The sequence below is a fragment of the Condylura cristata genome, unplaced genomic scaffold (assembly GCF_000260355.1).
Source record: "Condylura cristata isolate star-nosed mole 26May11 unplaced genomic scaffold, ConCri1.0 scaffold00004, whole genome shotgun sequence".
Classification (NCBI taxonomy): domain Eukaryota; kingdom Metazoa; phylum Chordata; class Mammalia; order Eulipotyphla; family Talpidae; genus Condylura; species Condylura cristata.
Window position 1 is genome coordinate 72582216 of NW_004567105.1, and position 26359 is coordinate 72608574.

General features: G+C 42.0%; 1 protein-coding gene across 1 annotated transcript in view; it reads right to left on the minus strand.

Annotated features, from left to right (window-relative positions):
* TGFBR2 (transforming growth factor, beta receptor II (70/80kDa)) overlaps positions 1-26359 on the minus strand; it is an 89573-nt gene that overhangs the window by 18208 nt on the left and 45006 nt on the right. The window contains exons 4-5 of the mRNA XM_012720525.1: positions 1720-2522; positions 3-144 (exon numbers count right to left, since the gene is read on the minus strand). Of these exons, the coding sequence (XP_012575979.1) occupies positions 3-144; positions 1720-2522 (945 nt within the window). The remainder of the gene's footprint in view (positions 1-2; positions 145-1719; positions 2523-26359) is intronic.

The window sequence follows — 26359 nt, forward strand, 5'->3', positions numbered from 1 at the left end:
ACCTCCCACTGCATTGCAGCGAGACGTCATTTCCCAGAGCACCAGAGCCATAGAGTAGACGTCTGTCTGTTTGAAGGACTCCACATTCTCCAAATTCATCCTGGATTCGAGGACTTCGGGGGCCATGTATCTTGCAGTTCCCACCTAGAGCAAAAACAGACGTTGACATTCATCATTTAAGTGCAGCTACATTTTTATTTTCAAAATACAGTTGATGTTGGTCCCCAACATATGCAAGTGACCTTTAAAAAGTGTAATGCTCTTTTAAATAATGAGACCTGTGCAGAAAGGTACACCTCATGTAATTACTTTAAAAAATAGACATTCTCTCCCAGAAAACCCTTTAAAGAGCATAAACAAAGCATGGTGACAAAAGGAAATGCCAGACTCCAGAGCTGCCTTATTCAGCCCCATGATATACATTATCATATCATAGAACAATGTAACCTGGGATACAATAACAGTGATACTTAGATGTTTATTTTTTTGTCTTTGCAAAAGAAATTATCTTCTCATTTCTGAAACTCCAAGAATTATGGTGAAAAACGGCAATAATAATTGCCATTAGTCTTGGTCATTTAAAAAAAGTCTCTTAAGCTTCCATGCTTATCTCGTGGCACATTCTAGTGTGCCAAGGATGTACAATTTCATAAAATCTCTACTAAATCAAATGGCAAGAAAGTATTCCCACCATAAAAGACCAGATCTGGATCCTTTTTATAACTTAATAGGCATGATGTATCATCATTCTGATGATGAATATTAATATGAGAACACTGGTATCCATGAGAAAAAAAGGGAAGATATTTCTAGTTTCTAGGGTGGGAATCACTTAAAATGCTGATATTAAGCATGAATAACTTGACTAAATAAATGCTGTCTTGTCTTCCTAAAGATCTAAGGAAGGTCAAGTGAGTTGACAGTCTCATCTCAAGGAATGCTTCTTATTAGCACGTAACAGAAGAAATTTTCTTTAATAGGTCATTGCATGACTCATGACCCTCGAGGATTAGTCTGCACATGTTTCAAGATGTTTACCTCCATAGTGTTCATGCAGCCTGAGACCCAAGGCTCAGAGCTCGTCCTGCTACTTGGTAGGAGAGCCACAGGATGCTCCACACCCATGCTAATGCACAGCCAGCCTTCTAATATGTGAAAACATCTCACTCATGAAGGGTAGCATGGAAATTTCTACTTTCCAAGAGCTTCATAGCTAAAGGGTTTCTATTTTAATTTTTGAGAAGCTTCAAAAGTGGAATAGTTCATTACACAATAAACATATTGATCACGTTCACTCTTAAGGCTTTGTGTTACATGTGACTAAATGTGGTGGACCTGGGCTTCAAAGAGACTGCCTTCTAGAATGGTTAGAAAAAAGAAAAAAAAAAGCAAAATAAAGAGTGCTGAGAACGCCCATAAAAGGTGGTGGTGGCAGGGGTGGGTGGAAATAAAGTACAGCGTCTATAGCAAGTAATGTACAAACAGAAGTGAAAGGAGGGCTGATAGAAGAAGAATATCTATGCTGAATAAGGAAGGATTAGACAAATCAGGGGGAGAAAAGGGGTCTATTATCTATGCACCCCGACTGGAGGCAGCACCAATGTAGGGCACACTCCTTGCATTGGCTAATTTTCTGGCAAGTGTCCAGGGTGTAGGTCCATTGGCAAAAGGCATAAGGATGGATCAGTGGTAGGATGGGGCAACCCCTGTTGGACTCACCTGCCCACTATTGGCCAGGTCATCCACTGACAGAGTCGGGTCCAGACGCAGGGAGAGCCCGAAGTCACATAGGCAGCATGTCAGGTCGTTCTTCACCAGGATATTGGAGCTCTTGAGGTCACGGTGCACGATGGGCATCTTTGGCCTCCCGCATAGGGTGTGGTCACTGTGCAGGTGCGCGATGCCCCGCGCCAGGGAGCTGCCCAGCTTGCGCAGGTCCTCCCAGCTGATCACGTGTCGTGTGAGGTACTCTTGAAGGTTGCCCTTGGCGTGGAAAGCGGTGATGAGCCAATACTGCTTCCCCAGCTCCGTCTTCCGCTCCTCGGCCGTCAGGAACTGGAGTATGTTTTCGTGCTTCAGGTTGATGTCCGAGAAGATGTCCTTCTCTGTCTTCCAGGAGGCGTACTCCTCGTAAGGGAAGATCTTGACCGCCACAGTCTCAAACTGCTCAGAAGTGTTTTGTTTGAGCTTGGCCTTGTAGACCTCTGCGAAGCGACCTTTCCCCACCAGGGTGTCCAGTTCAATGGGCAGCAGCTCCGTGTTGTGGTTGATGTTGTTGGCGCATGTGGAGCTAATGTCCGAGCGGTCGTCTTCTAGGATAATGGCAAGATGCTCGCTGAACTCCATGTGCTTCCGCGGCTTGCTGGTCTCCCAGGAGGGGCTCAGCTTCCGCTGCCGGTGAACGCGGTAGCAGTAGAAAGCCACGATGAGCGCGATGGTGATTCCCAGGGGCGGCAGGAGGCTGACGCCGGTGACTTGGAAAATTACTAGCCACAAGTCAGGGTTGCTCGTGGGATCCTCTCCTGTGGAAACAAAACGAGAAAGAGAAAAATTTGGTTCAGAAGGTGTGCACTGCACGGAAGTGGGGCCACACGGCAGGCATCTATATGTTTTAGCCTCTGAATAGATGTGGATGATCAACTGTGAATTTTTACGCCAGGAAAGGAAACTGACAAGTGGGCACTTGTCCAGTCTCCCTGCCTCTGGCCATCCATTTCCTGGCTCCTCAGACTGCGACTGCAATGTCACTCCCTAAAGGAAATCTAAGGAAACTAGGGGAAATAGTTGATTTATTCTATAGCCCTCCACATCATTCTACGTAACAATTTAACACAAAGAAAATTTAACTATTACATAATGTCAACCATTGGTTTCCTATGGATCTTTGTCTTTTTCCCCCCAGCCCCAGCAGACTGAAAATTCCATGCTGGGCGGGCCCACATCTTTCTCCTCACTACTATAAGCAGCACCTGACATGTCTTCAGTGAGTGCTGAGGAAATGAATAAAGCATGTACAGGGTGCTCAGTAACTTCAAAGCAGCAGGAGGCATTGGGACCATGGAATGACAACACCTTGCACATATGGTATGTGAGGAAAGAGCAAGTGCCTGCCACGGTCCCAGTCCCCCTGCAGTCTCATCCTTTTCTACATTCCAATCTGTCCTGTTGTGATCAATGTGCAGGCTGTCCTTGGACATCAGCTCTGGGTCTATCCGGGAGGGAGAGGAGAATTTATAGCAGTGGCCTCTCTAAAAGTTACCTACTCCACATCCATCCAATATTGCTCTTTTCAGGAAGTGATTTATAGTTTCATTGAATAAGAATATTTAGTCACAACAGAAATATAAGTATGAAAGTGAAGAAAGTTAAAGAAGGAAATGTAGCCAGTTCTCTGATGCAGACGGTTTGGAGGCTGATCAAGAGTCCTTAGCACCAATTATTTAATTAGTGTCTTGTACTTTAAACTTTGGTTCATGTTGGCTTTGGTTAAATAGTCTCCTTTTGTGAAGAAGAAGGATATGGACAGGACTTTTCATTGAGTCGGGGGGGGGGGTCAGTGAAAGGAAGTTATATTTCACTGGGAGCTTTGTGCTAAACTCTCTCCATTGAGCAAAAATGCCAGAATCCTATTGCTTTATACCTCATGGACCTTTCCTCAAAGGTGTTCATTAATGAACAGTTCTCAAGCTCAGATGCTTTTCTGTGCTAAACTCTCTCCATTGGGCAAAAATGCCAGAATCCTATTGCTTTATACCTCATGGGCCTTTCCTCAAAGATGTTCATTAATGAGCAGTTCTCAAGCTCAGATGCTTTAAGTGGCACTACTAAGTGGCTGCTATGGGTAAGGCACTGTCCTCAAAGAGGAATTTGGGTTTATATAGAAATGCCTGGTAATATATGCCAGTCTCCTGGCATTGAATAGAAGTCCCCAGAATTGAGCCAGTTAAATGTCTGTAATCTCTGTGATGGTGGAGCATCGGGAAAGACAACTTGACAAGGACTGGCATTGGTCAATGGCGTTAACCATCTATTGGTCAATGAAGAGTAGGAAAAAGGAATGTTCTGTTAAGAACAAGATGATATAGTAAGTTACACATGCTGATTCTCAAGGATGAATGCCTAAATTCATGTAAAGTTGTAATACAAAGTTACTTCTCAATAAATGGATGGAGCAGGGAAGAAGTAACTATGATCTATTTAAGGAAGAACAATTCTCCCAAGCTGACAACTCTATACAAAGGAACAGAAAGGAACAAGGTTGTGTAGCTGTTACCATGTCAGAGAAGGAAACTGTATGTACTCAATGAGCAGTTTTTACAATTAAAGGTGTTAGAACCCCCTACCTCAAATTGATTAGAATACAATGCAGGTGCAAAGAAGGTAATCATAATCTCAAAATCAGTACATTATCTTGGATGCCCTTACTTAAAGCACAGTGAAAACTGAAGTTAGTGCCATGACAGTTTGGAGTGTTTCATTTCTTATGCTTCAGTATTAAATTCTAAGTGGAAATACCAACTTGCATTTACTACTAGAGAGAAAAACAAACAAACAAAACCCTTAGGCCTCTTGGATGTCATTACAGATTGGAAAAGTGACCAGTAAAATGAGAATTTCAGCAACCAAGAAGAAAAAAAAGCAATATTTTTGGGAAAGATACAGTAATATATACACTAATAAGAAGGAAGGTATGTCATTAGGTGATGGGCTCTTGAAAATGGAAATTTACTCACCCTGGAGAGATGATAATAGAACAAAGGACAAAAAGGCAAGGAGCAGAAGTAGTGGAACACAGCAGTAGAGAAAGCACCAGAACTGCAAACTGGACAATAAAAGGCCTTGTGGGGAAGGATGGTCAGTCCTTGTTACTCAGCAAAGTAGAAGCCAGGAGAGCAGGACTCAGGGGCCCATGAAATAATAAGCAGGTGCAAGAAGAGAAACAGCAACCCCTCCCTGCAGCCCCACCTCTGTTATCTAAAGTATCCAATGAATGTGTTTGTTTCAAGTGTCCAACTGGTCAGTGAAATGTCTCATAATCATTGACTGGTCTCATTCTCTACTGGCTGTTACGCCCATAACATAACATAAATGGGTGAAAGCAGACCTGTTTTCATCACAGGACACACAACACCTGCCTGACTTTTCAACTTTAAAGAGCTGCTTTAAAACAGAAAAGAAGAAAGGAAGAAGTTTATGCAGCAGAGATCATAACTGGCCCAGAAAGCCTGAAATATTTACTACCTGATCCTTTATAGAAAAAGCTTGCAGACCCTGTAAGAGGTGTTATTTTTATAACCTTTTAGCTATATCGCCAGAATTTGGAGACACTACATTTTGATCCAGTGTGAATATTCTCTTTCACATATAATCACAATTAGAGAAACTTAAAGCAGTAACTGCGTGATTACTTAGCTACATCTCCATTTCCTTAAAGAGAGCATAACATCCAAATACATGTGCATTTATAGTTCTGGTGGTTTTAAATCCTGGTTATATGTGAAACTTCATTTTTGGTTAAATGATATGTGAAAATCAAAAATCCCCTGAAATTTAGAAACTGAAGTTTTCTTTCCCCCCAAATTTCCTGTGATTTCTTTTTGAAATCCTACATGTAGTAATTTGGTGGGGAGGATACTGAATAGCATCTGTCAATCTTGAAACTTCAAAGAGATGGTGAAAAACCTGAACAATAGCGAGACTGGCTGAAAGGAAGCTTTGGGATGTGGCTTTATCTAAACAGAAGTCACCCACACACTCAGGCAGGGTTAACCCTTCAGCTGCTTCTAGAAAAGCCAGCAGCTATAGTTATAGGTACAAGCTAGCTCTTCCTTTAATCAAAGAACAGCAGGAAGGATTTGTTTACACCAGTGCCCCGTTATAGGGACACTCATAAATTGAACACCTAGTATCTATCTGGTTGTGCACAGTTCTATGTAATCTTTACATTTAATTGATAACTCCCATGAGGCAGATGGTGTTTTTATGAATAGCCACTTTTACAGAAAGCCAATGTCAGAAGTTTAAATAATTTCCCTAGTTCATACACTTAGACAATAACCAAGCTAATACTTTAAGTAAATTGTGTATGACTGGGGAGGGTCCCCTCTTTCAACTGTCTCTGCACTTCATACTGGGAGCGTCAATTAAGAATAACTTTCCCAATTTGATAGGGTGGCTTTCTTATTGGATGCTGGACTAAGTGACTGGACAGCTGCCCATGAAGTGCTGTCAGCAATGCTTGGATAATGCTTCTGAAGGGGCATGCTTTGAGTATGTAGAATATTCTGCTGGATTCTTAACTAAGAACCCTTGTTGAGTAACATCCTTACAAATAAGGTCTTTTTTTTTTCTGTCTGGAAAGAAAAAGTCTCAAATGAGGAAAAACCCTAAAATCTTTTTCTTTGCAGATCCTATCCCAGGGCCAAGAATATAGGGGGCTCAAAATGTAATTGTTGGAAACTTCTGTGAACTGCCCTTTGGGGACAGAGGTCATTGGTGACTCATGTGACGCTCATGTTACACTGCTGATATGAAACATGGTGCCAGATACAGTGCTGGGGACTTTTACAAATAAAGGAAGGTTTTCTTCAAGGTTCATAACAAAAGAGGCTCTACACTATGATAGCAGAAGTTTCTAGCTTGGGCTCCATGGATAAAATTCGGAGCTCTGGGAATTTTTTTTTTCTTTTTTAAGATTTATTTATGCATACAGAGCTGGGGTATAGGCCAGAGGTGTGAGATGGGGGTGAGAGGATTCACCAGAGGCAGAGTGGGCAACAGAACAGGCAGGATGACAGAAATACACTGTGGAAGGGAGCAGCGGGCGAGACAGGAGAAGTCTGCTGAGCCATGTGGGTCAGCTCCCTGGCCGGGGATCAAACTCATGCTGCAATGGCTATGGATAGCTTCGTAGTACTGCATTTTAACCCACTGCGCCACCAGAGAGGGCCTGGTCTGGGAATTTAAATGAGCAATAATCACATCTTTTGCTTTTCTCTAACCTTTAATAAAATTTAACATTTCTTAGTATTCTATCTTTGACTTTGCCACCAGTAGAAGCCCACAGATACTTTCTTGTCATGTTAGGTTTGAGGGAGATGGGTTGGAGCTTCATTTATGCTCATTACTGAGACAGTTCAATGTTTTAAATATGATGCAAGATCTTGCAACTTAAAACATTACTTCAGAAACAAAACTTACTAGATCACAAATGTATTTAAAAATTTTTTGTGCTTGAATATCACAGACTTCTTACTTGTTTTATCTTTTGTGTATTTAAACCATCAGTGACTAAGAGAAGGGGTCCGCAGACTTCAAAAGAAGAAGACCACAGTGTATGTACACACACACACAAACACACACACACGATGTAAGCTGGCAGAGTAAAGGCCTTGGAGCTCTGGTCTCTCTGCCAGGATTTCCTAGAACAGAAATTCTGAGACTCCTGTATTTCTCTGGAATGTTAGAAAGGGAGGAAGCTGGTGCCAGCGGTAGATCCTCCTGGCATGATGGGCTGTGTCCCCAGGGGCCAGTGTGCCTCTGTTTGAGCCACTGCCACACGCAAAGAAAGCAGCTCTCGCTCTGCAGTGGGAACTGATGGCAAGTTCCTCCTTCGAACTTTCTGAACAATAGCAAGAGAACTAACATATAGTGTGATGCTCTGAGCTAAGCGTGGAGTGATTCAGTTCATAAGCATCATCTCACTTTAGTTTTTCAATAACTAAGTTAGTTTCCATGAATGGCCCTGTTTTACAGAGGAGGATATTGATGTGAGCCTTGGTTGCTTCTACAACGTTCCTGTTTATCTTTTTTATTTAGAAAACTAAGCAAATGTTTCCCCTGCCATCAATTCTCCCATCAAGTTTCTGACATAAAGTTAGAATTACAGTTGTAATGGAATGTTTTTGTTGACTATCCTATCCTATGCACAAAGCTTAGCATACAAGTAGGAAGAAAATTCATGTTTGGTGAAAGAAAAAAAATAATAGAATCATCTGAAGAATCAACCTGGTGAGGGTCTGCAGAGCTGACCGCCTCTCCCCGCAAGGGAGCCCCATGAAGGAGCCAGGGTCTCTTCTGCTCCTGTAGATGCATTTTCATTTTGCACCCTGTCTCCCTGTAATCGACTTGTGGCATGTGGGTACCATCCCCATGGGTCCCTGAAAGGTGAGGTGAATAAGCACTAGTTTGTCAACTGGAGACTGTGATCCTGTTCCTGTCAGTCACCCATGAGATTGGAGACAAGTCACTTTACCTCACTAGGCTTCATTTTCAGAAGAAGCTTGTGGTTCATGGAGTCCTGCTCCAAAAAGAAAATCTTTCATCAACAGAACACTTCCAAGAGAAGAAACTGGAAGAAATGGCCACTTCTAGGTCTGGCACTTAAAACAGTGCATTTGAACTAATCTGTCAATGCCACTTGACAAGGGAATGATCAAAGACTAATAGGGCCATCTTGAAGAGGTCATCTTGAAGAGGCTCCCACTGGCCATGAGAATCATTTAGAACTTTTAAAAAACATAAACATATGGGATCCATTAAGTATGCTTACATTTGTTTTGTTTTTTTTTAAGATTTATTTATTTTATTCATACAGAACTGGGGTACAAGCCAGAGGTGCAGGGGTTGATGAAAGGCTTCACCAGAGACAAGAGTGGGGATCAGAACAGGCAGATGGACAAAGTACACTGCTGAGGGGAGCAGGGGCAGGTCAGGAGAGGTCTGCCGCGCCATGTGGGTCACCTCCATGTGGCTGCAGCTGGCTTGCAGTGCTGTGTTCTAATCCATTGTGCCACCAGGGAGGACCCAGATATGCTTACTTTTACAATATCATAATGTTAAAGAAAATACTTTCTTTTTTTTTTTTCACTTTTGAGTGCAACAGGATAGCAATTCATTATTGAACCCCAGAAAATAAAGGGAAACAGTAAGGATTTATCTTGCCTTTTTTTGTAAGAACCATACCACCCTGTAACCAAAACTAAATCAAACATCTCTTTATTAAATTATTCCAACTACTAAATGAAAATGGTTTGCTAGAAATAGACTATTACCCTTTTCCAACCCCTGATGAATTAAATAGACCTAGGCAACAGGCAGCAATGCCAACTAATATCGCAAGAGACAAGCAGACATTATTACTTCCAACAGAGGAGCATGACCCTCCTATGGACTTGCCAAAGAGATTTAACCCGAGTCTGATGAAGCCTTATATCCAGCTGCCAGTCTGTAGGAAATGCAAGGGAGAGAGAAATTCAACGACACCATAAATGTGCATTCAGCAAAATCCAGACTGTGAAACAATATAGGTCAAGGGGGTTTTCCAACAGATGTACTATAAAAGTGGAAAAGGAAATTGGGGAGGGCAGTGGATTAAGAAAGGCCTTAGGTTTATCAAGTAACTAAAATAATAACAATAACAACAATAATAATAATGTAAGTGGGACTAACCTGGCACCCACAGATGTACACTTAGTGGTAATTTTTAAAAATACAAGGAAGCGGTCATTGCAAAAGAGAAACAGTGGCTACTTTTGAAGGGAAGAAGAGTTTGTGACTGAGTTGGGAAACATGAAGGCCTTTCTAGAATGGCTGGCAAGGTTAGATTTTTTGACCTGGGCAAGAGATTACAAGAAAGTCAGTCTTAAAGTAATTTATCAAGCGAGGCACCTGTTTCTGTGCTCTTCTGTACTTGTATTTTATTTCAAAATGAAGTAGCTCTTTTGAAAAACAGGGAAGTTAGAATAATAAATATGGAGGCCATGTCTTTTTTTATTCCAGAGATCTTTTGGGAGGGGGTGAAAATGGGAAAGGGAACTAATATTTTTTTGAGCACCTCCTATGTGGATCAGAAACTTCAAATGTGTTTGAAGAGATATTCAGAATACCTCTTCAAACATTCACCTCACTTTAGGAAGAAGTACTTCTTGAACATATTACAGTGTATATTTCCATTCTACCACTACAAATTTGTAATGTGGAAGGAAGTGGAGAAGGGAGAGGCCGGAGGAGAAAGAGAGGAGGGAGGAAGGAGGGAGGGGAGGAGAGAGGAGACAGGACAGGGAGGAGAGTGGGAAAAACTTGAGTTACCAGAATTCAGTCAGAGGCAAGCAGGAGAGCCTGTTTCCCCAGGCTTGAGTGGTTCTAAAATGTTTTGGTTTTTTTTTTTCTTCCCACAAAACTGTCTCCGAGCAATGAACTCAGTGTTCTATTTCATAATTTTGAAAATTTCTAACCAGCGTGTCCTACGTAGAGAGGCCAGACTGCAGCAAATAAGGAATCACTTGCAAATGTCAGTCTTAATAAGTAAATATTTTTAAAAGATAAATGTCAGAGACAAATGTCAGTGTGCCATTAAAAAAAAAAAAAATACAAACTAGCAGAATGCCTCAAGGGGACAAGACATTCCATAGTATATGAGTATATATTCCTTTGGAGTGACTTAAAGGTAAACACGCTGCTAACAAAACACACAAACACACACACAGACAATGTAAACAGGTTGCTCTCATTCTCTTTTAAGACCTTTGCTATCTCCAAATCCCATAGCGGTTGCTAAAAGGTACTTAAAACCGAACGTCTATAATTCTTGATTTTAAATGTCAATCCCATGTAAGTAAAACAAAATAAAACACTAAGACCAGTGTAGGAAAAACCACCCAAAGAGGCTGGTAAATGGGTCTAGATAAAAACCAAGTCTATATAGATGAACTTGAGAGATGAGCTCTTAATGTAATATTTGAAGTAGTTAAGCAAATTCCACCATTCAAGAAAGGGACTCGGCAATTTTGCTAAGATCCTAATCTGTTCAGGCAGGAGAGGCATGGGGATTGTCGTCCTCTGAACACCTTGGTGCACTGGTGTCTAACGAACACCACGTGAAAATTGCAGCGATCCTGTGAAGTTGGCAGAGAAGGTCTAACCACAAAGACTTTCACACGCCAACATGTTCATCTAGAGCAACAGGATATATGTGCTGCTGGCTGAGAGCCAAAGAAGGAAACTGCTAAAGAGAGATATGCAGGGGAAGGAGGACTTCCTGCCTTGTGTCAGTATGCTCATTATGTATTAAAATGTACAGTAGTCATTTATTGAGCACCTACTACATGTCAAACACTGCATTTCACAAGGACCATTTTGTATCCCTTTACCCACCCTGCTGAATAGGGATTATCATTCCCACTTTAAAGACGTGGAAACTGAAGAACATACTGTGCAGTGAGGTGGGGTCAGAGTGGAATAGCCTGGCATGGTGGTGGTGATCCTTAAAGGGCAGTGTCAGGAAAAAGAAGGGCTAGGTTAGCTAACAGAATTCACCAAGTTAGGCTCAGGGTGAAAGTTCAGCAAATGGGCAAGCTTATAGGAGGAAAGAGAGAATAGAGGTAAAAGTGGCAGTCAGGCCCTCCCTGGTGGCATAGCGGGTTAAAGCACAGCTCTAAGAAGCTAAAGCTACTTCAGCATGAGTTCAATCCCTGCCCTGGAGGTGACCCACATGGTGCAGCAGACCTCTCCTGACCCACCCGCTGCTCCCCTCAGCAGTGTACTTCGTCAGTCGGCCTGATCTGCATTCTGCTCTGTCTCTGGTGAATTTTCTCACCACCCTGCATCTCTGGCCTGTATCCCAGTTCTGTATGCATAAAAAAAAAAACCTAAAAAAAAAAAGTGGCAGTCAGATAGTGGAAAACAAAGATAAAAGAGGTAGAAAATTAACACCCTAAGTTGGTAGTGCAAAGTGATGCAATGGATAAACTGCTATGAGGCTGCTAAATGGGGCAATCAGCAAAGACCTGGGATGAGGGGACATAATTCCAGCCACACAAAGAGTTAAAGGATAAGAAAATCCCATAAAAATTTGTTTGCCAATTGATATTGAGAACTCAGACAATACTGGTCTAAGTCCTAATAAGTTTGTATCTGTAACTTCCCCAAATGACCCAAGAAGACCTATAAAACTTGAGTCATTTCATAAATATTAAAGAAATTACAAGAGAAGTTAAAATCTGTCCTACAGTATAAACTTAATCTCTTTTAAGCTTTTTATGGTTAAATGCTTTCCTGGTATTAATATGACTGAAAACACATGTTAGAATTTGAGGTTCACAGAATTGTCACTGTCGCCTTCCCCAAATCTTTATGCTGAAAGTTTTATGAAAATCTTTAATCAGAATCTGATCTATCAGGCACCATCAGGTCAAGCCAGGTTATGCCCCCTCAAAAAAAAATGTCCTTGGGTGTCCAAAATCAGTGTGAAGAAAAAGGAGAGGCACACTGAAATAAGAACATGAACAAATGTGTGTGAGCTTCTGCTGACTGGTGTGACTTGTGTGACTGTCCCTGAGTTTATACAACCATAGCAACCCCAAAACTTTGAGGCGATGTGGATCTAGAGTCTAACATGTTCACACACACACACACACACACACACACAGAAATGTATATGTGGTAAAATAACAAATGCGAAATATGGAAGAGGGTAGACAAGGGTTCATCATACCCATTTTTCAATTTTCCTGAAAGTTTATTTTTTGTTCAAGAGTGGGGACAAAAGCGACCCAAAATATCCAGTCAGTGACATCTCCCCCAAATCTCAAACGCATGCCAGTCCCAGGTGAAAGTGATAGATTACCAAATTTTCAAGGAATAGGTCATTTCAGTTTTGCACAAACTCCTTTAGAGATTAGAAGTATGCTATGGATCTCAAATCCAGCTAGACAGGAGCATAACCAGAAGAGTATGAGAAAAGAAAATTGCCACAGAATCTCACTCACCTACAATGCTTTACAACAATACTAAATAAAAGAATAACAAGCCGAATCCAGCAGAGGATATCAAATAGAGGCAAGACAGCAAGACCAAGTTACTAGGAAAATATTTTAGCATTAAAACAAAGAAAATAACTACTGCCCAGCCGTGCTCCTGTTTTTCCGCTGAGGTAGCAGTGGTGCAACGCTGTACCTGACGCAGGGGCAGAAGCTCGGCTCATAGCCCTCATAAGGTCTGCGTCCAGCCCACACCCACACCAAAGCCCCATATTCTCCACCACAGTCCACTGGGCCTCTCTACACCCTGCTCTCTACACCCCCTCCCTTCCCTCTGGTAGCCTCAATTCTAAAGTCAGCTTTGTAGGGGTTGTTGCTGGTTTGATTTTGGTCACATTAATAATCTAAGGAGAAAAGTTCTATGACTGACTGACTCCTGTAGAGAGAGTGTCTGATAAATACCTCTCTAAGACATATACAGGCCCAATCTTCAGTAAAGCTTATTCCAGCAGGGAAATATTAGACATACTCCTTTTGAAAATAGTTTAGATACGCCAACTGTAGCTATTTCTACTCAATACGAATTGGATGGCCTACCCAACATAGTAAAATAAAATAAAGGCAACTGCCCTACCTATGGAAGAAATTTTTATAAGTTGAGAGTTTTTATAAATGCAGCCTGGTCCTTTACACCAATGAGTGCAGGTCTCCAGATGTTACGGTGCTGGCTCATCTGGCATATAAATAGTTTCACTGGCAGGTGGTTTCTTTTCTGATTATGATTTATATTTAAGGATGACCTAAGTTATTGGGAAGAATGAAAGGATCATAATATTGAAAGAACATTTTACTTTCGGTTAAAAAAAACTATAATTTCCAGACACAAAATACATTGTGTTAAAACATTTTATTTAAAGATTTTCTTATTCCAAGTGTCTTGAGATCCCAGAATCATCTCTTTGCCTCACCGTGCTTGCTGTGTGGGATTTAAGATCGCTTTTCTTTCCTAAACACGCTAGCAGGATACTCTGCAACAGCAATTGCAGTTAATACTGTGACATCCTGCTGTTCCTGAAGGGGTGATGGCTGGAGTGTTTTAAGCCTCCAATCCAAGCGGTATGCTGGTATCTTTCCTGCTACTCCACCTGCAAGTCAGACACTCTATTCCTAGACCTCAGTGAGCCGGGGTGCAATGTCATGGTTTTCTCAATGCATGTAGAGAAGTTGCCTTTTTTTTTTTTTTAATAATTGGAAGGTTGGAAAAAAAGAACCAAACACATAATATTTCACCAGGCATCATAAAACTCCAAAAATATTCGAAATTTATCCTACCTTCCTCACAGGCTGCATAAATACAACCCAGCACCAACCCCTTGGGCAATTGAAGGGTTCACGAGATAATGCATGTCAAGCTTTTGAATACTAACCTTTTAAGGTAGAGGAGCATTCAACAAATATAAGCCTGTATTATTTTCTGGCAGATCTTAACAGTAAATGATTTTCATTAATAACTTATTTCACAGATCTCTAACCAGGAAAAAAATCCTGATGCAGCAAAGCAACATAGAAATTGCAGTAGGTACAAGTCTCTACAGCAACCTACTTTGCCTCTTTCTGTAACATGCTATGGGAGTCATATGATCATTCCTTTTTTAGAGAAGCATTTCCCCCATTTACTGGCTGAGCTGTCTTTTCTGAAAAAGTGAAGTGATGCAACCTTGTCAGACAGAATTTTGACATAAAATACACTGAAGAGTTTGAAGGGAACAATCAGAATCAAGCAGAAGGCTTTGGAGGTTGTCTGGCTGTACTGAGAAACTGAGGTTGTTTTCTTCGGACAGTTGTCTTTCTGGAGACAGAGTTTGGTGGAACCATCTCTCTTAAAGTTGTACCAGTGATAGTAAAGAAGATGATGAAAGTGAATCAAAGACACAGATATCTCCTAAGCATTTACAGAATTAGTTCCAAGTACATTCGCTTGACGTCAATGGAAGCATTACTAAGTCACAGGGTTGGCCAGGTACAGACATGCTGGGTTTCCTGTAGATACAGATGGAGGATTTGTTAAGAGGCAAAACATTGCTTCTCTGTTCTGTTACAAACCATATCCGTATTTGCTTTCCTCACACATATATATACCCCCAAGCCATCATATTTTTATATTTATATATATGTATATTATGTATTATGTGTCACATTACATATATACACCCATATATATAGATTGTGAGGATTCTGAGGATAGATAGATATATATTTGTACATACATGTATCAAATTTTGGACTTCTGGAACAGACAATCTCTTAGCACCTATTCTTCAAAGTGTATTCCCCAGATCAACAATATCTACTGGCATCAACTGGAAACTTACTGAAAATGCAAAATCTCCATCTTGCCCTAAACTGTTGAATCAGAATATGCATTTTTCAAAGTTCCCTGGTTAATTCATTTGTACACTGCATTTTGAAAAGCATGGCCTTGGCAAACATGGAATACATTCCTTGGTACTCTGCCACAGAGATGCTTGCCTTGCAAAAAGAAAATTCATAGTGAACTGGTGTACAAAACCCTAGTTCACTTGTATTCAGTGCTAACCAATGAGGAAATGATCCATGAGAATTTTCTAGTCAAAGGAACCATTGAAGTGTAGAATGAGATATGATTCCCATTCATTATCTTAATAAAAGGCAAACAGTTAAATTTAGGCAAACAAAAAATTTATTTCAATTAAAAAGAAGTTTAGTGAGCTCATTGGGCATGCAGGATTTCATTTAACTTACTGCATACTGCTTAGCATTATAGACATATTTTGAAACTTTTTTTTCTCCAAAATGATGGAAGAAGGCTTCTGTCCAATGCATGTGACTGTTTTGTTACAATTATTCACACTACAAAACTTACTGTTTCCTACTTCTCATATTTCATTCTAGTCTCCCTTACATCATTTCCTTCCTACCTTTCTCCCTAACAAAAGAGCCTTCCATGTAGTCTACTCTTTTCTGGAATATTCCAGAGAGGTATATCTAAAGCCTCTGGTTGAAAAGTTATAGTAGATCTAGCTATAGACCTCATCAGGTAGAGTCTAAACACTGGGATATTTATAAATGCCTGCTTCATAGTAAGTCAATTGTGACCTTCCTGAACATTCATTCATTGGCTCTCCCACTGCTCTCTAAAGCAAAAAGGAGCAAAATGATTCCTCCACCTATGTTCGGAAGTGTGTTTAGCCTGTTTCCCTAAACCACTTATTTTTTCCAGGTTTAACATTCCAAATTCCTCCAATTACTCTCCAAATGACTTCTGGATCAGACTAAAGTCTGACATATTTATCAGATGCTTAAATCTGCCTGCTCAACATATAGCAGGCATCCCAGGGTCTTTTACTAAGTATATCATGATCTATTTTCTGAAATCATTCCTGCTACTAGAGAGCCACCATGACATGTCTTCTAGACCCAGGAACAATACCTGGATGTATAATCAGGGAGCAGATATTACGGTGGATTCTCCCGGCTCCTTCCAATGAGTGCGGCTTAAGGCTTGTTTTGGTTTGGATTCTCTCAGCCAGATCACTCCCACTTTAGAATGACCTTGACTCACCTCTACTGCCATGAGTCTGTAGCCATGAACAGATGCCAAGCCAGCTTTTTGACAAGAAGCTCCTGTGCAAGCAATTGTTTGAACCTACACACCTGACTTTACATGTGCCTGTTAAGTTTCAAATCGCCAGTCATTTCAGTTATGAAATTCCTGGTCATGTGTATATGGCGTTAAGCATGCTTTCCACTGTGTTTCTCCTCATTCGTGGTCCTCCTGGGATACAGATTCTTGCCACTTCTCATGCTCTGGCTTTAGAAAGAAAGAAACCAGCATGACTAGTATCTATTTACTTCATGCCAGGCTTTGTTGAAAACAGTGTCCTGTCTGTCCGTCCATCCATAAACAGCCTGAAACCTGATGTCTGTTCTTTGGTGCATATCTGATATGTAATAGCCTTCTGATGACTCTGGAGTTTTGTAAGAAACCCCACTTGCTCTGATCTTCCCTTCTTGATCTGACTGCTTAGTCACATCCCATCTTGTACTCCGCCTTGGGGACTCTCAATTCTCAGGAAACCTAAAAGAAACCTATACATTTCTCACATCCTTGTAGCAACTCCGACAGGCAGATGAGACTCCTTTAGAAAAGCACACTAAATATTCACATTCTCAGTGCCTGTTGGGTCATTGAAACACACTCTCACTTCTCCTTTGCTTTCCCTGGACCACAGAGTTCTGCTCTTACCTCTCACCTGAGTGTCTCAGCTCACGCGTCTATGCACACTAGCGCTCCCCTCCCCCACTGCCCTGTCTCGGCCTCTTCAGTGGCATCCAGGCCTCATAGCCCAAATTTTCAGTCACACTTGGAGGTTTAAAATGTTCTTGCCTTTAACCTGTAATTTCATCAGCACTCACATGCCTATTTCCAGTGAGGCCCTTGGCCTCCTGAAGGATCGCTTGTAAAACTGTGGAAAGCAGAGTAATATCCTATAGTAAAGGCTCCTATTATTCCTCAGGGATGTGGATATAGGTGTTTGGTTTGCTCGTTTCTCTCCTCCCCTACCTTAGAAGGCTGAATTCCCACCACTTCCTGTGGGGATTGTCACTCTCTAAATGTTACCCTCCCTCTCCAGGTTATAAGGGGGAACTTGATGAAAAATAGAAAGCGATTTGGCAGAACAAACTGTCTTGAGTTCAGTAATTCCCGACACCGGCTGCCTATTGGAATATCTTGGGAGTTTGTTTTATTTTCATCCTGATACCAGGACCCAGACCAATTAAGTCAGAAACCACAGGGCTCAGACCCAGTTAATGAGTCTTTTGTAAAGCTTCTCAGGTGTTTCCAATATACAGCCGAGGTGAAGAACAGCTACTTCAGTCTGGGAGGAGAAATAGGTATTTGGAATAGAAGGGAACCAGGAACAGTAGAGGCATTAGTTTTAGTCACTAAATGTAGGATCAATTGTTCTTGACACTGGAACCAGCTATAACCTAAGGAGGCAATATGAGGCTTATTTTTAAAAACAATTAGAAAAGCTGAAACGACTTATTTAAAAGTTAAGTTTAGTTTTTTAATAGGTGTATACTGCTGGTAAAAATGATACATAATTAGGCCCTCCCTGGTGGTGCAGCGGGTTAAAGCACAGCACTGAGAATCTAAAGCCGCTTCCGCATGAGTTCGATTCCCGCCTGCCCCAGAGGTGACCACATGGTGTGGCAGACCTCTACTGACCCACCCGCTGCTCCCCTCAGCAGTGTACTTCGCTGATCTGCCTGCTCTGTTCCCCACTCTGTCTCTGGTGAAGCCTCTCACCGCCCCTGAGACTCTGGCCTGTACCCCAGTTCTGTATGCGCAAATAAAAAAAAAAAGATACATAATTAGCAACATGCAGGAGTAGGACTTAAGGATCAAAAGATGGGTTAGCAAGTCAGCTGCAGGTCCAATTGGAAGGAAATATGGTCTTGAGTGTACTGTGTGGGAGGAAATGAAAGTCCCTTTCACAGGGGCTGGCCAGCTCCCTGGTGTTTTTCCACAGGTGGGACAGTGGGCTATTTGCAAAGTAGCAAAAAGGGCCTCAGTCAACCCTTTCTGCCATCACCCATCATGTGTTGTTTCTGGAACGCTCAGAGGTGGCGCAGGGAGAGAGATGGTGTCACCACTGCCTCACAACAGTGCCAGTCTCCTGGGTTCAATGGTTTTCTTGGTCTCTCACACCCAGTGGATGGGGTTTCAAGACCATCTGCGTACTTATTGGACTCCACTGGGCCGTGATTCATATCAGAATTAAGATCCAGGGTAGAAATATTTGCAAGCAGGAACCACATCTGACCACAGAGCATCTTTGTTTACTTTGTTGCTGGGGGTGGGGGTGGGACCAAAACTACAAAAGGAAGTTGCTTTGCCTGAAGTCACTACAAGTGCATTTGAAGCTTCCCTCACTGAGTCACAACCCCCTCTGGCACGTACCATTTTTATTAGCTCCTTGGCCAGACACAGTACACACAGCTTCAGAAGAGACTTCGAGGCTTAACTCCTTTATAACCGAAGGCTCCTGAAGCACTGAGTCATCACCTCAAATAACTGATTTCCCTTCCTTGGAGTGAGATGAGTGACTTTAATGCCTGGTTTCTTCTAACAACTTTGCTCAACCGTATTTCCGCACTTTTTTTTATTTCTTCTGCCTTTAGATCAGACAGTAAATCTGGTTTGTTTCTCGAGTCAAAAAATGGATAGCTGACAGGCCCAGCAAGCACACACGTCCAAGGCAGCACACCCAGGCCCCCTGCACTGCCAAAGCACATGTTTTCCTCTCTCATCTCTCAAGTGCAAGAGCTCAAAGTCCCCCCCAAAAGCCAGGGTCCTGATGTGGAAGCAGAACATACCCAACATGAGACTTGAGGGAAAGTGCCTACGGTTCCTAAGTCTCCCCTGACTCAGAACTATTACAAGTCAACCAAGTGTGCACGGCCTGCAATCCATTCATTGGGTGCATTTGCTGGGTGGCGCGAAGCAATGTTGTTAAGGACACAATAGGTCCAGGGGGAACCAGCTGGCTGAGATGTTCTGCTAGCAAGTTAAACATAGACAGGAAACCATGTGTCTGATACTGTAAAAAAATCATTTGTCTTCCTGCCAGGGTTAGGCCTGCAAACCAAAGAGGCTGTTTCCATTTAAAAGAAATTCTACAACAATGAGAAGGGGAGGAATGGGAGTTTGTGGCTACCAGGAGTCCTCGTCTTCCTTCTCATGACTTCTCGGGTTAGAAAGTGTGTTAACAACTGAAACTTGCTCCAAGCCTTGGACAATCAGCCTCACCAGCACTGGCGGAGAGGCGGTACCTGAGAGTCTTCTCCAGGGAACCACATCAGTTGAACTTTGAGTCAGGAGTGGTTTCTAGAGTCCGAGTTTCTAAGTTAACGTGATAGTGTTATCCTGTTTTATTATGATTATGATTATTACCGCTGCTACTATTTTAATTTCCTGCAACCTCCAGCTCAGCATAATATTGAAAGATAAAAGTAAATATGAGAGCTGGGATCAAGGCAAATGCCAGATAAATGTGGGAAACAGGCAAAAGTGATGTCAGCATCAAATGCATGAGCATATACTTGCTAGAAGCATGACTTAGACTAGATCCTAAACTTTTCAGACAGGTAGCACTGAAATAGAGAATACAAAAATAATGCTCACCATCGTCAAGGGTTAGACTGAAATCTGTTTGGTTTTTTAAAATTATATAATGTTTTTATTAACATAATATGACTATAACATTTTATACAATTTGGACAAACAGATTCACACTTGTTCAGCAGTTTGTCACCACACCACATCACACCTAAGGCACCCAGCCCTCCACCTTGGTTCACGGAAACCTGTTTTTATAAATGATGGTTTTTAAAATTACATTGTATTTTATTGAGGTAGCACACAGCTATGACTAATTTTTGGCATACTGCCCATGGCTGCTTCAACCGCAGTCAAGTAAGTCTATCAGATCAGAGACTTTCTGACCTGCAAAGCCCAACGTATTTATTAACCAGTCTTTTATCAGAGATGGTTGCCTGCTTCTGCTCTGTTTGCTTCAAAGTGTCCTTAAGATAAGGTCGAGGGTTTAAGTCTCAGCACTATCACCACTACAACATGAGTTTGAGCCCCAGTGAGGGAGCTCAGTAAGGTGCAACAGACCTCTCTTGTCTCACCTGCTGCTCCTCTTAACAGTGCATTTCAGGAAATTCACCTACTCTGTCTCTGGTGAACTCCTTACCTCCCACATCTCTGCCCTGCCCTGCACCGCAGTTCTTCTATATATATAAAAAAAATCCTTTAGGAAAAAAAGAAGCAAATATGTCATCATGAAGAAATAGTCTTTCTAAGGCAGAGAGTTGAGAGAATTTTTTTCCTGCCTTTCTCATGAAGAAACAACACAACACAGTGAACAGCTTCCTCAACAGCATTCTTTACAGTGAATGTGTCACCCTGATTCACAGAACTTCCCTTTATGATGGATGGTACCTACACACAATGCAGCTGAAGGAATTTTCAGGAAGGAGAAGAATGCAGCATGATGTTGGTATAAAGCTCCTTACTCGGCTGGCTAAATCTAAAGATAAGACATTTGAATCTAGGGAAACAATAGTACCTATTTACAGTCAAAACTGATTGAATACATGTTCTGTGCCAGGTACTATTTTAAGTTCCTTACATGAATAAAGTTGTTTATCTTCATAATAATCCTATTCAAAGTGAACACTATTTCTATCTCCATTTTTTCAGAGGGGAACACTGAGGGGAAGTGGGTCACCTAAGGACAAGTAACTCATAAATGGCTTCACTGGAATTTCAACCCAGAAAATCTAGTTGGAGAGACCATGATCTTCTCAAAATTTATTGACATCACTTACAAACACCATCCCTCAGCAACACACCAACAGCACAAGCCTGAGGTAGTACCACTTGCCAAGAATTTGCTAGGTGTCTTGGAGGGACCAGTCGTGTGCCCACAGGGTGTGCAGGTGTGCATAAGGCTGATAACGAACATGCCCTCCCACCCCAACCTGAATGGAAGGTAAAGATAGTCTCTGAGAGAATGAGAGTAAGATTCTCCAATTCTATGGAAAAAAGGTGAAGAAGCAACTGTGAGGTCTTGGGAAATGACCCTACTCTCTAAAGGCCATTTCTTTGTAGAGTGAAATAGATAAAGAAGATCTGCTATATTCACACAACATAATGACAGTTGACCACAAAAAAGGGGGGAAATCCTGCCATTGGTGACAACATGGAGGGGTTTGCCATTTTTTCATGGAAGTGAAATAGTTTAGTCAGAGAAAGACAAATACCACATATTGTCACTTACATGTGGAATCTAAAATAATATCAAACCCAGAAACATTGTAGAAAAGTGGTTACCAGGGGCTGAGGGGTGAGGGAATAAAGGATTAGTAAAATAGGTACAAAAAAAATTTTAGTTATAAGATGACTAGATCTAAGATAAGATTGTTGACTATAGTTGATAACTCAATGATACAATTCAAATTTACTAAAGAAGTAGAATTTAAAATTCTCAGGCAAAGCTGTGTTTGAGGTAATGATGTAGTAATTAACCAGAGGAGAATCCCTTTGAAATGTGTATATCATGTACCATCATGAGGTACATTTTAAACCTCTTAGAATTTTTGTTGTCAGTGATGACTCAACAGAGCTGAAATGAAAGCCTGCTAAAACAAGCTGCCAAAAAATGCGGTTACTGTTCTAGGAGACAAGATAATACACCTGAAAGAGGCCAGCTGTGGAATGAATGCACAAGAGGCTGTCAACCTGGGGCAGGGAGCCTGGCGCTATGGTTCTATGAGTTCTCACTGCTTGGGCCTGGGCCAAGGCATTAACTCAGCTATACTTCAGCAAAGAAAGGGCACAGGTCTCTCTGGCCTTACAAACAAACGATTCAGATTCGAGTGTAAGGCTGATTTTCCTTCTTTCATGACCATGGTGTCTCTAAAGTTCTAGAATAAGCAGTTCAGATCTAAGGTAGGAGGAAGGGTGGGATTCAGTCACCCAGGAGCTGGAAGTCTCCCACAGGCACCCATAAGCGCCCCCTTCCTGCTTTGCATGCTTGCAACTCCAGCCAATGATCAATTAAGGAACAAACTGATTCAGGAGGGGCTTTCAATGCTCCCCAGGCTACCAAGCATCTCCCTTATAGCTCGAAATGCATTTTTAAACATCTCTAAATGTCTTCTTGCTTTGGAAAATATTAGGGGACTAATATGAACATTATCATGGAAACTAAAGAGATGCTAATTGAAAAGGTACTGATCATCAGATTCATGTAAATCTGAAGTTTGAGGATTATATAAAACATGAATCTGGGCCCTTTCTGGTGGTACAGCAGGTTAGAGCACAGCACTAAGAAGCTAAAGCCACTTCAGCATGAGTTCGATTCCCGCCCCGGAGGTGATCCACATGTCACAGCAGACCTCTCCTGACCCACCCACTGCTCCCCTCAGCAGTGCACTTCATCAGTCAGCCTGTTCTGCTCCCTGTTCTGTCTCTGGTGAATCCTCTCACCGCCCCTGCACCTCTGGCCTGTACCCCAGTTCTGTATGCATAAATAAATAAATCTTTAAAAAAAACGAATCTTGCAATCACAGTTGAAAAACACCCACATTTCACTGGGGAGTTCTGGTACATGAGTGGTCTCAGTAGAATATATCAGTTCATTTCCAAATGACCAGGCTTAAGACCAAATATCTTGCGCTGATCAGCTTTGCACATTATTAGCATTAAGATAGCAAGACCCGCCTCTGGTTCTATCCCAAGCCAGCTGACTTCACACCAGTGATTTTCACAAGTTCAGGTGTAAACAAATCGCCAAGGACATTGTCACAAAGCAGCCGCTGACACCACAGGCCCAGGTGGGCCCTCTGGTTCTGTACTAACAAGCTTGCTAGAGCTGCTGCTGCTGCTGGACTGTCCACACTGAGCAGCGAGGGTTCCACCATTCAGCAGAGGCAAGCTGCTTGTCATTGTGTTGGCCTGACCCAGGGAAAAGTGGGTCAACAAGGAGACAAGTGCTGTGGGCCGGTTACTGTGCTAGGCACTTCAGAGCATCATCTCCCTCAATCCTCAAGACCACCCAGACAACAGGTACTATGTTATCAGAACCAGTTGGTCAACAGTTGCAGGACCATTCAATTAGAAGGCCACGTGGCTCAAAACAGCTTTTTCTCTAGGGGGAAAAAAAGTTCTGAATCCCCGGGCAAGTTGTGAGCTGCAATCCCCTAATCACTGATGTGAAAGAAACTGAATTGTTTTAGCTTTATTTTTCTCTGCCGCCTGCTCTGCCTCTGAGTCAAAACAGGACCGACGTGCCTGATTTGTAATATTATCCAATGGTGGCAGGGATGTGGTTAGCTTTGATTAGAACCCTACACTCTGTCTACTCCCTTAGCTTCTGTGAAGTTGTATAGAAATAGAAACTGGATGAGGCAGGGATTAAAGCAAAGCAAGTTCCTTCACAACGTAGGTGTCTACCAAGGGGGGCTGGAAGCTGTGCTGGCTTGCCTTGGTCAACATTGTATAAAACCTCAAGCTGGAGCAGAGGAAGGCTGCTCAGTCTTGGTTTCACGTCTTACAATAAAAACTACCCTGAAAACCCATCAAAAACAGCCCAGATAATCCTGCCAGCTAACAGTGAGTCACAGCAGGCACGACTGTGACATCTGGTGTATGTGATCCGGTCAGTCGTCACAACAGCACAGCCCTTCTCCTTGTTTTGTCCCCAGCATAGACAAGATTGAAGCATGGAGATGTCAGGCAACTGGTCCAGGGAGGCAAAGCTAATAAATGATACAAAAGGCTTTAAATCCTGGAAGTCACCCTGTTCCTCACTTGAGACAGCAGAAATCATCACCTTGCCAATGTACTGCAAATTGTCTTTTCCAAGTTCACTTGGAAACCATTGATGGGGTGACTCAAACTGAGAGGTTGTGTTTAATTCTTTAAGGTTCACAGAGAGACCCATAGCCACACAATGTCCCTGCAAAGTGGACCTGTCACTTGCAAATCAATGGGCAGGGGAACTGTTGGGGCCGGACACCCCCCTCTCACATCCTACGCTTGGTCCCCATCTTATCTGACTGACAGCTGTCACAAAGCCATCAGTCATGACACCAATAGAAGCACTGTATCTCTCCCTGGAGTCGTGCACCTTGGTGAGTAGGGTAGATGGACCTCTTCAGAATTCATCGCTACCCTTTTTGGGGAGAGGAATTTTCAGAGCCACGACAGTGTTCTGTCTTGAATATGGGAGAAGCTAAAGAGCTGTAGGCCTGTCATAACTCAGCAGACCATATACTTTACAAGAATGCATTCTATTTCGTGTAAATTATGCATTAATGAATGTGACTTTTAAAAATAACCTCAGTGATTTGCTTTACCAAATTCAGGACTTCCATGCAGAATGTCAAGCAGGAAAATTGCTCTGAAACATAGATGATTAACTCTTAAGAGTGACCAGAGAAATTAAGGGGCAAACTGAAAGGAAGATTTCCTTTTTATCATGCTAGTTCTTTTTTTACTTTGTAGAGTTGATTTTTTATCAAAAGATTTATTTATGCATACAGAACTGGGGTACAGGCCAAAGGTCCAGGGGCAGTTAGAGGCTTCACCAGAGTCACAGTGGGGAGCAAAACAGGCAGATCGGTGAAGTATACTGCTTCGGGGAGCAGCAGGTGATATGGATCACCTCTGGGGTGGGGATCGAACTCACACCGAAGTGTCCACGGTTTGGCTTCGCAGTGCAGTGCTCCAACCCACTGCGCCACCAGGGCGGGCCCACAGTTGATTTTTTCATGTGTTTAGATATCAATAGGAGAGAGAGACAGAGGTGGGGGAGAACCAAAAAAGGATGGAACATCTTCACAAATGTTTCAGTTTACATACAGCCTGTTGTCAATTCTAGCCAGGCCACCCACTAGTCTCGTGGCCCCATGATCCTGCACGGTGTTAAACTTCTCTAAGCCCAACATTTCCTACTCATTAGATGAGGATAATTACAGTAGCCTCATGGCTGAGATTAAATGAGGCCATAATTTGGAAAAGGCTGAGCACTATAAATGGCAACGGTACAGTTTCTCTGAATGTTAGGGTTATCATTAATAACCCTGAAAACCCTTGTGGCACAACATTTTTTCCTGTATGTGTTTAAGAAAAATAGATGTCAGCAATAACATCTATTGTGTTTGTAAATCACAAATCTGGAAGTGAGAACAGATCAACAGATCACTATACTACAACACAAAACATTCATATCTCACTGGAGTGGAACAATAAAAAACTTCAAAAGGGGGGGGTAGAGGAAATAAGAGGAGAAATGGATCCCAAAATGTTGCTCCTAATATCTTCTCTTTGGGTGGGGTAAGTGCCCCATTGTAAAGAAAACAATACGTAGAAAGCACACACCTAGCAGATAACAAGGATAAATCCACACACCCCGGCCCCCCACCCCACCCCAGCACTTTAGAATTTATGCGGGGTTCTGAGTCATCAGCTACACACTGGATGTCTTGCGTAATACAAGGAGGTATTGTCTTAGGTGATTACCTCACATTCTTTAAAGACAGAAACAGTCTGATAACAAATAAAAGTGCAGATAGGAGTCTGGGTCCATGATCATCACCTGAGTTGAAAACTTAAAAGTTATTAATACGCACACGGAAAACTGAAGTTATTAATACATATACACATCTCCAACTCTCCAACTTGCAGACCATTCAGTTTGTATCCCTTTTGGTGAAATAAACTTGTCCGTTGTGGACTTGTCAGGAAACAAAAGGAGAGAAAAGTTGAGTCGATTGTAGTGAGCATGTCTGGACACTCTGCTATTAGAGATTAATTACTTTGACTTAGCCTCTGTTTCAAGGTTGATGTGTTAAGACTAACCATCAGATGTTACTGTGCTAGTGTGATTTAATTTAGTTATATCTGGCCTCCTCATTCAAATTACATAAAGAAAATGAGAGAAAAGGAGTGTTTGCTGGATGAAAAAAGAGGGAAGACAGAA